The sequence below is a fragment of the Pantherophis guttatus genome, chromosome 4, assembly GCF_059756535.1.
Source record: "Pantherophis guttatus breed Tessera chromosome 4, ASM5975653v1, whole genome shotgun sequence".
Classification (NCBI taxonomy): Eukaryota; Metazoa; Chordata; class Lepidosauria; order Squamata; family Colubridae; genus Pantherophis; species Pantherophis guttatus.
Window position 1 is genome coordinate 136797681 of NC_142066.1, and position 13326 is coordinate 136811006.

The 13326-nt window shown below is 38.9% G+C and overlaps 1 protein-coding gene across 4 annotated transcripts in view; it reads left to right on the forward strand.

The window, feature by feature from the left end:
* The window catches only part of CDK14 (cyclin dependent kinase 14), a 223714-nt gene that overhangs the window by 148887 nt on the left and 61501 nt on the right, over positions 1–13326 (forward strand). For all 4 annotated transcript variants that reach the window (XM_034402352.3, XM_087892861.1, XM_034402353.3 and 1 more), the window contains 2 exons: positions 3006–3069; positions 5729–5777. In XM_034402352.3, coding sequence (XP_034258243.1) covers positions 3006–3069; positions 5729–5777 — 113 coding nt within the window. The remainder of the gene's footprint in view (positions 1–3005; positions 3070–5728; positions 5778–13326) is intronic.

Here is a 13326-nt window from a genome sequence, read left to right on the forward strand (position 1 = left end):
AAAATGCTTCATAGTAATTACTAGGAGCTTGAATTGGGTAGAGAAGCGAACAGGAAACCAATGCCATTACCTGTTTTAATCAGTCAATAGGTAAAAATACGTTTTTAGAGCTGTACTTTTGAATCATCTTCAATGAGCCTGAGTGGCGCAGCAGACTAATGCTACTGTTAAAGGTAGTATTTAGCTTCCAGCTGCCTGCAATTACTGAGAGTTCAATTCTCACCAGGCTCATGGTTGACTCAGCCTTCCATCCTTTCAGAGGTAGGTGAAATGAGGACCCGGTTTGTGGGGGCAATAAGCTGACTTTGTATAAAATATACAATAATATGAAGGCTATTGCTTAACGCATTGTAAGCCGCCCTGAGTCTCTGGAGAAGGGGGGCATATAAATCAAAATCAAAATAATAATAATAATAAAATTTTAAAAAATGACAGTGCCATATAAATTAAATTCAGTAGTCAAGATGCAACATGATAAAGCATGAGTCACTATCACTAGAAGCTCCCATTCCTGAAAGGGCCACAAGTGGCACATTAGTGAAAGCCATGCAAAGAGTCTTCTTCACCTGCTGATACAACTAGATCTCAATTTACAACTACAATTGAGCCCAACATTTCTGTTGCTAAGTGAGACAATTATTAATGGGTTTTGCCCCATGTTATGACCTTTATTGCCACAGTTATTAAGTGAATAATTGCAGTTAAGTGAGTAATACAGTTGTATGAATCTGGTTTCCCCATTGCTTCGTGGTTCACTCTGAAAGTATTACTATTTTGTAATTGGATTTGTACCTGTGTAAAATAGTTTTAAAAATTAAGAGCTTATGGTTCCTTCAAAAATGTGGGTATTGAAATAGATAATCTACAGAATATAAGGAAATTTGAACTGATTACTCTTAGCAAAATCAGTTGCAACCTTTGTTGATTCCACATTGATAAGCTGTAGTCAATTCATCTCACATGCAGATGCATATATATTTCCATGTAATTGTCCATGTTAAATATAGATCCTTTTAATTGTAAATTAGTAATTAGATTAGAAGATTAAGATTAAAAAATATTTCAAAATGTAAAATTAACTTCCAGTAATTAGTTTACATTTTGTACTTTTTGTGAATGATGAAATAAGTTATTGTATATGAAAGCTTGCAACTCAGTACTTTTTAAAATATAGCTATAAAACCAGGTTTTTCATCAGAAAGTTGGGTTTCTTAATATTAATTTACTAAAGAAGGCAACCCTGAATTCAATGCACATGCATGAACAAACTGCCAATGAAAATTTTACTGCCTCATACTATTGTATTTAAACAAACATAAGATTATCCTCCCATTTTAGAAAATAAATTATTTAGGGAAAAATCTAGTGTTGTTTTGAGAGACTACAGTAATAAGTTTTTATAAGAGTAGAGGACTTTCTAAATCGTCTGCTTCCATCTGCTGGATGTACTAAATATTGCATGGTAAATTTAACTCAACAAAAGCTCTAAGGCCATGATGCCGAACCTATGGCACTTGTGCTGGAAGTGGCACACAGAGCCATCTCTCCAGGCATGTAGACCCGTCGCCCGTTGCTCTTCCGGGTTCTGGTGTGATGGCCAGCTGGTCTTCATGTGTGCAGGAGCACCAGAAATTGAAAGAACAGTTGCCTGGGGCATATGCACATGCTGGGAAGATGATCTTCCGATTTCTGGTGTGTGCATGTGCACTTGCCACCTGGTGTTCTGGTTTCTGGCATGCATACCCACACAAAGACCAGCTGGCCAATGCACATGTGGGGGCTGGAACCTGCAAGGGGAACAAGAGCAAGGGGAGCAGAGTTGCCAGCCAGGACAGACGGGACGTGGCTTCCCTCCCTCCCCACCCGAACGGGCTTCTTGTTTGGCCCCAGCCCTCCAGTCCACTGCACTGCCACACATCCACAGTCCAGAGTTCCTGGCCAGCTTGGGCGCATGGGGCAGCATGGTAGGGTTTGCTGGCTGGGTGGCCGGCTGCCTCGCCTGCTACTCCTGCCACTGCAAGGGGGTGGCGGTGGTTCTTGCACTGCCACTTCTGGCCGGGATGCTGGAGCAGGAAAACGAAGAGGAGCACCATCAGGGCGACAAGCGCAGCATGGAGACTCCGTCAAGGGGTAAGAGGATGCTGGTCGGGAAGTGACCGAGATGCTGCAGTGGCTTGTTCTCAGCTGCAGGCTGAGGGGGGCACTTTATCCTGGCCAGAGTTGGGGCAAAGCTCTCCTTTGCTGGGCCCCTACCTGAGCCCCGAGAATACCAATGCTCCTTACCTCTATGGCTGGGAAGGAGCTCCGGCTTTCCAGTGGAGGGAGGCAACATTCCCTGCCCAACTTTCTCTCCCTATCCAGGGCTGAGGAATCAGGTCATCGGTGGGGATGTCCTGCCACCCTCACTGGGGCAGGGGGCATGCAGAGAAGCACAAGGACCCCCAAAATGCCAGGTGGAGCCGGTGCATGCGTACTGGACAGCTGGTCTTCATGCATGCATGCGCGCAAGAAACCAGAAGAGCAGGTGGCCGGCACCCATGCATGCACCGGAAACTGGAAGAGCATCTGCTTTTGCAGTTTCCAGTGTCGTGCAACGCTCACTCCTGTTTCAGCACTCGGTGCCGAAAAGGTTAGCCGTCACTGCTCTAAGGCAACCTGTCTCTGTGTGCACAGTCCACTCAATTTCAATGAATAAGAAATTCAACATGTTATTTAATACACTTACACTTTGCGTGTATACCCTTCAGTTTTGAATTAGTAGCATCAAGCTCCTTTTAATTAGGCAATATTAATTAGGAATAATAGCTCTCTCAGTGTATAAATAATTTGTGGCAAAAGTAGTTATAAAGTTTGATTGATTGATATTTATAAATTATGTAAATTTTATATAAATTTAAAAATTAATTCTGTGTCTCAGTTAAATTTATTAATCCAACTTTAAAATACTTCATAATAAATGATCATCTACATTAAAAATGAATATATTTTTCTTTGTTTTCTTACAGGTTCTGGGAACTCCAAATGAAGAATCATGGCCTGGAGTTGACACTCTACCACATTTCAAGCCAGGTTGGTTTTGCATGCTATTAAAGTTATATATTTCACTGTGAAAAGATATTGGCTATATGAACAGAAGTACCATTTCAAGGTTTAGTACGTTAGTAGAAAAAAGTTATTGCAAACTGCAGATTATTATTTCTAATAAACTTAAAGTTAAATTATATAAACATTTAATTTCGTATTTGATCTGAGAATCTTTTCTTTATCAGGAATCATTCTTTGCTTAAAATTTCTGTATGCTTTTATTATGTATGTTCTTGGTAGGAAACATTAGGAAGGTGCTTGAATGAACAGTCTGTGTGCCTTCCCATAGATATTCTATACATTAACTTTAGCTAGGGAGAACATGGCTTTTGTGCCATCTATTTACTTCTTTCCCTCTGAATTTCTCTCTTTCTCCTCCTCCCGCTCCCCACCTCCAATTTTTATACACTATTAGTCTAGAAACATCTCAATTCCTATATTATCTCTTCAAGACACTTAGTCCTGGGAGACTTTTAATGGTATTTGGAAACATCACACTGCTTTTTGTATCCCATTTTGGGATTTTGGCATCTCTTTTATCAAGAAACCAAAATGCAATTTTATACTTTAGTAGGAATTGTAATGGGAATTGAAGCATCTCAGCTCAATGTTTAGAGGTGTAAAAGAAGAATGTACTTAACCAATAAATCAATATGCTGTTGTTCCTAAAGAAAATAATTACATAATGTATTTTCTGAAATAGTTTATTGATTATGGATCCATTAATCTCTGAAATTGATATCCAAATTTTTCAAAATCAACTATTGTTATGTTGTTTTTTTATCTATTTTGTTGAATACCAGTATTGCTTCAACATAATCAGGGTGTACAAAATGGGAATGTTGTATGAAAAGCATAGAGCATACTAAGCCAGAGAAAATTCGTAATAGTAATAACACTTAGACTGATATACTGCTCCATACACCAGGGTTCCAGTTGCCTGCATTCTAACCCTGCCACCAGGTTTCAAAATTATTATTTGTGCTGTTATCCATATTGATAATATTTGTTGATGTAATACTTTTCTTCTTTTCAACAGTGTTATCTTAACTTTTAGGGACAAAGTACACTAAATATTAACTAGTTTTAAAAAAGTCTTCTAGATAAGCAAAAAAAATATTCCAAACAAAACTTGCAATGTTTAGTTATTTCTTTCATTCTATAGAAATTAACTATTTTACAATAGTTTCCCAAAATGACTTTTAAAATGATATAAATCTGAGTTTATAGGATTTTGCTTCTATTCCCTTAAAGTATTAAATTACTAAGAACATTAAAAGGACTGCCTTTAAAAAAATAAAATTATAATTGAAAAAATACGAAATCCATTTGTAAAGAAATTTTGTAGCTTTCTAAGACTGCTGTTTAGTTTTATGAGGAAGTGTGATGGTATTTCTAAATGAATGTATATGTTCTTTTGCTTTCATGTTTCATCTTGATTTAAGAAGAGAAAAGTGTTTTGACGCTAGGTGGCAGTCAGGAAACAATTCTGATCTGTTATTGTTCAATGGTGCTAAACCACCTAATGTTTCTCTGTATGCATATAATTTTGTTTTGTTGAAGAGCTTTAAAAGTAAAATGAAAATGAAATGTCAACTTTTTGAAATAATTGTATAATTCAAAATGTTAATACTTTGTCTGTTATCACTTGAACTTAGCTTTGAAACAGTGATATTTGCAAATGGAGAGTTTAATGAAAAGTAAAGTTAAAAAGATAAAAGGCTCCCTGTGGATTTACTCCACAACTGGTAGCCAACTATAATGGATGGTGCTCATCTCCGTTTCATGGCCTTTGAGCTAGCAATCTTTCCAGCTGACAAGCCCAGCGTCTTAACCACTGAGCCACAAAATAGTAAAGTTACTATTATTTTATTTAAGTAATACTATCTGTCTGTAATAATAAATATTATGATTAGTAAAAATTCCTATTTATATGTTCCATGTTTTCTCAAAACTACCCAATTCCTTGGAATTTCTTTGACAGGCCGAACCCTATTATATAGGTGATTCCAGTTCTCTACCTTCTGTTTCTACTCTTCTTCTTATAGCTGCTGTTTTTAATGTGCCACCCTCAGTGGAAAACATCAATGCTTGGTCCTAAAATCCTTTCAGTGAGACTACCAGAGCAACTGCTACTACTTTTAGAGCCTAAGTTGCCTTGTTCAGCAGTGTTAAGGTGACCAATCGTCCTCCTTTAGAGAGAACAGTCCTTCTTTTATAAGTTCTGTCCTCTCTTGAAAAGTGTCCTCCTACATGTCCTCCTTTTTGATATTTGAAGACTAATCTGTAAATCTCCGTATTCGATCGATGTCGATCCAATCCATTGCATGTGATGTGACGTATTTGTATTTGACATGATGATTCGTCAAGGCTCGGTACAGTGCGGTGAGATGCGATTATGAGATGCATGCACTCCGCACAGGAGAATTGTTTTGAGAGAGTGCACCGCGCGCAAGAGGCTTTGTTTACTTCTTACCAAAACACGACATGGCACACACGCACATTTTTCTTCAATTTATTTGTGTCTTCCTTCTCATTGTAAAAAAGTTGGTCACCTTAGCCGTGTGCATATATTATAACATTGGCTTTAATAGTAAGCATAATAAAGGAAAATGTTTGATATAAAATTTATTTTTTGTTACAGATCGCTTTACACAGTACAGTGCTAAAAATCTTAGACAAGCCTGGAATAAGTAAGTCTTTCAATTAAACCATTCTAGCCATATTGTTGATTTCTTGCTAATTAATTAGGAAGCTCTTCTAATTTTACAACATTGTGTTTATTTTTAATGCTGAATACTGTCCCAAATTCAAATATTTAGCCTATCAAGTTTCTTAACCAGTGGTTAACAACTGATAAAAAAACAGTAGCTTGACATTTATAACCTCCTAAAGATAACTTTTTCACATCTGAGTTTTGCTTTAACTAAAAGTACAATGCATGCATTTACTGGGATTAGTTTACTTCCACTGAGTTGCTATTTTTTTCAAGGAACAAATAAATGGTACTTCTATACAGTACTGTTTCCAGTCCCTAATCTCTTCAGAGCAGTTTGAGATACTACTACTGTTTCCCTGCTTCTGAGAATTCAGCAGATCAGCGTCATGAGCACCTGTAAAAAACATCCTTCAGTTGGTCATTTATCCAAGTTGTTATCAGTTCTGGAGCCACCTAAAACGGATGTCAAACTCACGTCATCACATCGGTGTCACGTGATGTATCACAGCTTTTCCCTCCTTCGCTAAACTGGGCGTGGGCGTGACCAGTGTGTGATGCAGGCCGTGAGTTTGACAGCCCTGACATAAAAGAATACATAATATTCCGTTCTATGTTGTTAATAAACAACAAACCCACAAACTCTGCAGAGCTTCCTTATTACAGAAAGAATTGGGTTGCCCAGTACCTGTCCTGGAAATAAATTTGCTCAGCTTCCAAATTAAGCAATGTTATTGGGTAACTGAAATCTAGGACTGCTTTGGAAGTGCCATAGAAACTGTTAAAATGGTGATTGTTAAAGACAACATTTCTAAAAATCAGATATTATCACAACAAGCATCAAAATATTATTAGAAATCGTCTAACAATTTCTTCTGTGATGTGCTGATCACAGCATGAAAACTACCTTAACCAGTGATAGAAAAATGTAAAATATTTTTCATTTTTATATAAGTGTTTATGAAATGTAAGGCAATGTATAATTGTATGTGTCTGTCCATTGCTAATTCTGCTTCTAGTAAGTGATCAATATTATTTCTCCCAAATTTGGCATGATTGAGCCAGCTGATACTCCCATAATATATTGTACGTGAGAGAAAATACTTCAGGAGAGAGAAAAAAAGAATTATTAAGAATATAAAACTCTATTGAATTAAACTGAAGGATTCCCTAGTCTATCAGAAAGATTACCATTGGATGCTAATGAGAAACTCTACAGAAACAGCATGTACTATACCAGTGATGGTTAACCTTTTCGGCACCGAGTGATGAAACCGGAACATGTGTGCGCGCATGCACGTGCACCAGAGCACCGGAACCCAGAAGAGAGCAGATAGCCAGTGCGTGACGGCCAGCCGCGCTTCTGGGTTTTGGCGTGCGCATGCACACTGGACAGCTGATCCGGTGCACACGTGCACCGGCCAGCTGTTCTCTTCCGGGTTCTGGTGCTCTGTGTGGAGACCAGATGGCCAGCACGCATGCGTGTGACGGAATCCGGAAGACAGCAACTGGCTGGTGCATATGCATTTGTCGGAACCCAGAAGAACAGGTGGCGATGACACACGTGCCCACAGAGAGGATTCTGTGTGCCACCTCCAGCATGTGTGCCATAAGTTCGCCATCATGGTGCTATATCATCCTCTCACTGATTCTTGTATCATTGATACTAATATACATACAGTATATAATGTCTCTGGTGTGTGTGTGTGTGTGTGTGTGTGTGTGTGTGTGTGTGTGTATTGATATTCTTAGCCTCACTGAATTTCTCTTATCCCTTTGTAAAATTATCCAGTTTGGTGGATATCATCACAAAACTACTATTGTGAAACACTCCAGTTTATCTATGAAATGTTAGCTGCCTTCAAAATAAAGGAAGATGAATACAATGCTTCATTACACACTTTTGGTGTTGAGTGATAAAGATTTTTATAATCCACACATCTGAAATTTCTAAATGTGTTAGATATTTTTTGCTATCTTAGAATTGGTTGAATTATATACAAACCAAATATTCTCATTTATCGTGTTAGATAACCTTAAAAGAAAGAATATGCATAGTTACACTGAATGGCATCCTAATAATTTCCTAAAAATGTGAAGGAAATTAATACCTTTCAGATGATAAATAATTATAAAAATTTCCACATTTACATTATATTTTTATTGAATATTGAATAAATTGAATATGTAGAGAGACACCTAAGAAAATTATATTATTATTTTTTTAATATGCTGATCTGTACTGGGCTTTTTGTTGGTTTTATATAAAATAAATGTAGCTTTTTATATCCCAAATTATTGCAATTACTAACTTGGAGATGCACCATAACCTTGAATCAATGGTGAAATCTGAACAGGTTTGCCACCGGTGCAAACTCACTGTGCACATACACAATACGCGCCAAAAGGAGGCTTGGGAAGGTAAGTAGAGCAGCGAGTGGGGGGGATCAGCTGTGCCGCGTGATTTAGATTCACTAGAAAGCAGGATTTCCTTTTAAATTGCACGGCACATCTGATCGCCTGAACCAGTGCAAACCGGTAGCATTTCACCACTGCCTTGAATGTCTTGGCCCATTTTATGTTTATATGATGTTTTTTTTCTATAATGAAAAAACTTTCTGCTAATTATACTGTTGCTATACTTTTCTTTGTAACACAAAGTTGACTTTAGAAACTATTTTGATATTGAGCTAGTAAACTGTTCGTTAGCAGTTCTAACTGATTTGGGAAAAAAAGATGTACACGTTAATTCTGAAGCTATCTGCCTCATGAATTTCAAGAATACTATGTAATGTGTCTGTATAGATACGTGTATCTGCAGTGTGTTTGCTTTGTAGGTTTTACCTGTTAAAACTAGTCATTAATTATCAAAAATATAGATACTTTCTAATTATGGATTTAACACTATTTGCCATAACTCTGCTGAGGGTTTTACTGATTAGTAACAATGGCTTACTTTTTCACCAGCTCAAAGTTGGACTATTACTATACCTGCTCTCCTTTTGAAGCTATCTTTGGTTCAAAATGAGGGAGTTGCCACAATCTTGTGACGCTGATTGCATAGTCATTCCATACTATAGGCTACAACTAAAAATTTAGTACATTTCAAAGTGCTTATTTTAACCTAAAAATCTTAAATGGCTTGGGTTCTAGATACGTTCATTCTCTAGCCAATGGAATATACCCATCCTATATATTTAATCAAATGGAAAATGCTTTGGGTTTCATTCTCTTTTAAGATTTTGAAGTTAGATTCAGAAAAAGAATTTCTTAGTAGCTATCCTATTGCTTAAAATGCTCTTTCCTCGAAAATACAGATGGCTGCTATTTTTTATATTTTATAAAAGAAGACAGTTAAATTTGATTTGTAAGGCCTTCAAGATTTAATGGTTGGCTCACGTGTCATCATTTGGAAGGGTATAGTTTTGGTTTTATTTTGCTTAGGATTGCTTCGTTATATTATTTTTTATGAATATACACTACTGGGAATTTTGCAAAGATAACAGATACAGATCACGTGAATAAATAGGATAGACATTAACAGCTTTTGTGGTGTCAACAGTTTTGGAAATTTGATTTTGCAAGCAAAAACCTACAACGCACCATAAATAACTTTGATCTTTGAGTGTGGGCCTTGATTATACTCATAATCGAGGCCTTACAATCAAAGACCAGTACAATTAAAAATACTCAAAGAGTATCTAATAAAGATTGTAGAATAAAATAATTCTAAGCAAATAACAATAAAATCTGTGTTAAAATCATAATCTGCACCTATTTATCAATTGCACTTAAACAAGAGCACGGCCTAAGCTATAATGTAATATTAATCCTTAAATCTTAAAAGCCTATAGTTATTAAGCATTAAAATATAACAGGGTAATAATATTAAAAGATTTGATGCATTAATTGTATAAAATGGTTATAATGGATTATTCATTAAGTTCCGGAAATCTTTAGTGCTGCTATGAAGAATCTTAACTATCTGTGCTATGTGACTTCTTAAGCAACCATTGAACATAAATGGTATCTGAACAACAAGAATACATAGTAATTATTGGGAAAATAAAAATTGTTTGAATGTTTTTATAAAAAAGAGCAGCGAAGGATTTATCCAGAGGTTTCTATCTCGCCAGAATCATAGGGACAGACTCTTTCAGTCAATGGTATCCCTTTATATTTGCCGTCCAAACCTAAAAAAAATATTTCTCATCAAGTATTAGGAACACAAGAGTATGTAAACCTATGAATTTAAAAAAAAAAAATCTCTGTTGTTCAGGAATCTATTGAAAATCACCAGAATGTATTTCCTGAATAGGAAGGATGAAACAGTTATGTATAAACTCCTTTAATATATACATAGTTAATTCTAATTACTCACATCTTCAATTACTTTCCTTCAATTTTTTGAAGTATAGCATATCAAATATTAAATTATTATCTCACAATCACTTATATAAATCTTTGTGCTTTCTATTAAAATAAATTATATCAAAGTTAAAATAATACTTTGGACACTTGGGGGAGCACATGTGTTAGCTGAGCAACAGTTAACAAAATCTCAATTGAAATCATTAACGATATTGCTATTTTCATTTCAGTAATAAAAAACAGCCATCTCAGATACATATAATTATTTTCATTTAATTATTATATAATATATACCATATCTGAAGCTAAACCCAGAGTTTTACCTTCTAAGGATCAGGAACCATATTGCAACTTTCAATTTCTACCTCCAATTTAGAAGTTCTCCTGGGAGGTATGGAATTGATTTCATAAATTTTCTTTCCTCTTTATTGATTTAATTGATCTAATTATGTTTTAAATTATTTTAATTTTCATATTCTTTGTATTTTAATCTTGGCTGTTCACTGCCCCGAGTCCTTCGGGAGAAGGGCGGTATAAAAATTTAATAAATAATAATAATAATAATCTTCTATATATATATATAAAAGCGAAATACCACTCACGCATCATCACAAAATCTCCAGAACCGTAAAGCCTACAAACTTGAAATTTGCCATGTATGTTCCTCTTGGCTTCTAGGTGCTCACTAAGAAAGGATTTTTTGAAATGACCATCAGAACATTAGTATTTCCTATATTATGATTAACATGTTCTGATGCTAAAGAGTTCTACTCCCCCGCCACACCTGAAAAGAAATCTGTTCCAAATGCAAAAACACAAGCAGTGGAGTGTTTCAGTTTTATTTTCACAGCAGTTTCAGTTTTATTTTCACAGCAGCAAGCAGCTTTACTGAAGTGTAACTACTTTTCCGCTCTTATCGCATCGGCAGATAACCACCCAGCTGCCCTGTTCAGGGTGGCCTGCTCCTTTCTCCACCTGAGAGCGCGGGAAGACCCCTTGCAAGGGCGAGCTGAGGATTTTGCGCTTTATCTGCACAATAAAATTGCTAAAATTCGGGAAGGCTTGGACTCTGACTGGGTGGGCTCAGGCGGGATGTTTGAGGTGGGTTTTGAGAATGTTATCTGGGATGAGTTTGACCCTGTGACTCCTGAGGACGTGGACAGGATGCTGGGGAAGTTGAACGCAACCACATGTTTATTGGACCCGTGTCCCTCCTGGCTGGTGCTAGTATTCGGAAGGTTATACAAGGCTGGCTCCAGAGAATTATTAATGCTTCTTTGAGTGAGGGTTTCCTGCCCCCCGCCTTGAAAGAGGTGGTGGTGAGGCCCCTCCTCAAGAAACCCTCTCTGGACCTGGCTGTTTTGGCAAACTACCGTCCCGTCTCCAATCTTTGCTTTGTGGCGAAGGTTGTTGAGAGTGTGGTTGCGCGACAGCTCCCGCAGTACCTGGATGAAACTGTCTATCTAGATCCATTCCAGTCTGGCTTTAGGCCTGGGTACAGCACGGAAACGACATTGGTCGCATTGGTTGATGATCTCTAGAGGGCTCGGGACAGGGGTTGCTCCTCTGTTCTGGTCCTATTAGACCTCTCAGCGGCTTTTGATACCATTGACCATGGTATCATGCTGCGCCAGCTGGAGGGGTTGGGAGTGGGAGGCACCGTGTTACGGTGGTTCTCCTCCTATCTCTCCGACCGGTCACAGTCCATGTTGGCAGGGGGACAGAGGTTGACCTCAAGGCACCTTGTTTGTGGGGTGCCGCAAGGGTGGTCTTCTCGCCTCTCCTGTTCAACATTTATGTGAAGCCACTGGGTGAGATCATCCATGGTTTTGGGGTGCAGTGCCAGCTGTATGCTGACGACACTCAGTTGTACATCTCCACCCCAGACCACCCCAATGATGCCCTTGAAGTGATGTCCCGGTGCCTGGAGGCTGTGTGGGTCTGGATGGGGAGGAACAGGCTCCGACTCAACCCCTCCAAGACCAGTGGCTGTGGTGGCCGGCGTCCCGATATAGCCAGCTGGCTATTGGGGGCGAGCCATTGGTCCCCATGGAGAGGGCCCGTAACTTGGGCATCCTCCTGGATGCACGGCTGTCTTTAGAAGAGCATATGATGGCCGTGGCCAGGGGAGTTTTTATCAGGTTCGCCTGATACGCCAGTTGCGTCCCTTTCTGGATCGGGACTCCTTATGCACGGTCGCTCATGCCCTCGTTACTTCCTGCTTGGACTACTGTAATTCTCCCTACATGGGGCTCCCCTTGAGGAGCACCCGGAGGCTCCAACTGGTCCAGAATGCAGCCGCGCGGGTGATTATGGGGGGCAACATGGCGCTCCCATGTACCACCTCTCCTGCGTGAGCTGCACTGGCTTCCAGTGGTCTTCCGGGTGCGCTTCAAGGTTTTGGTCTCATCTTTAAAGCGCTTCATGGCTTAGGGCCTGGGTATCTACGAGACCACCTTCTGCCACCGATAACCTCCCACCGGCCAATATGCTCCCACAGAGAGGGTCTCCTCAGAGTGCCGTCGGTCAAACAATGTCGACTGGCGACCCCCAGGGGGAGAGCCTTCTCTGTGGGGGCACCCGCCCTCTGGAACGAGCTACCCCCAGGGATACGACTGATCCCGGACCTCCATACTTTCCGCTGGGCTCTGAAGACTTTCTTGTTTCAGCAAGCTGGGCTGGCTTAAAATTTTAATTGATCAATTTTATGGGTCATGGGGGTTTAAAATTGGGAAGCCAAAGTGATTTAATTATTTTTAAATTATTTTAATTTTCATATTGTATGTATTTTAATCCTGGCTCTTCACCGCCCTGAGTCCTTCGGGAGAAGGGTGGTATAAAAATTTAATAAATACTAAATACTACAGAGCAGTTGAGCTAAGCCACGGCCAGGCTCCTTTCTGTCTCCTTTTTGCTCACACAGCAAATACTGTTTCACTTTCTAAACAGCCCTCTGATGCTAAGGAGTTCTACTCCCCATCCCCACTGTTCCAAATGTAAAACACAAGCAGAGAGAGCAGTTTCAGTTTTATTTTCACAGCAGAAAGCAGGGGATAGGATAGGGGAGGCTTCTGTGGGGCAAGCCTGAGGGAGAGAAGGGGATAGGATAGGGGAGGCTTCTGTGGGGCATGACTGAGGGAGAGAAGCAGGATAGG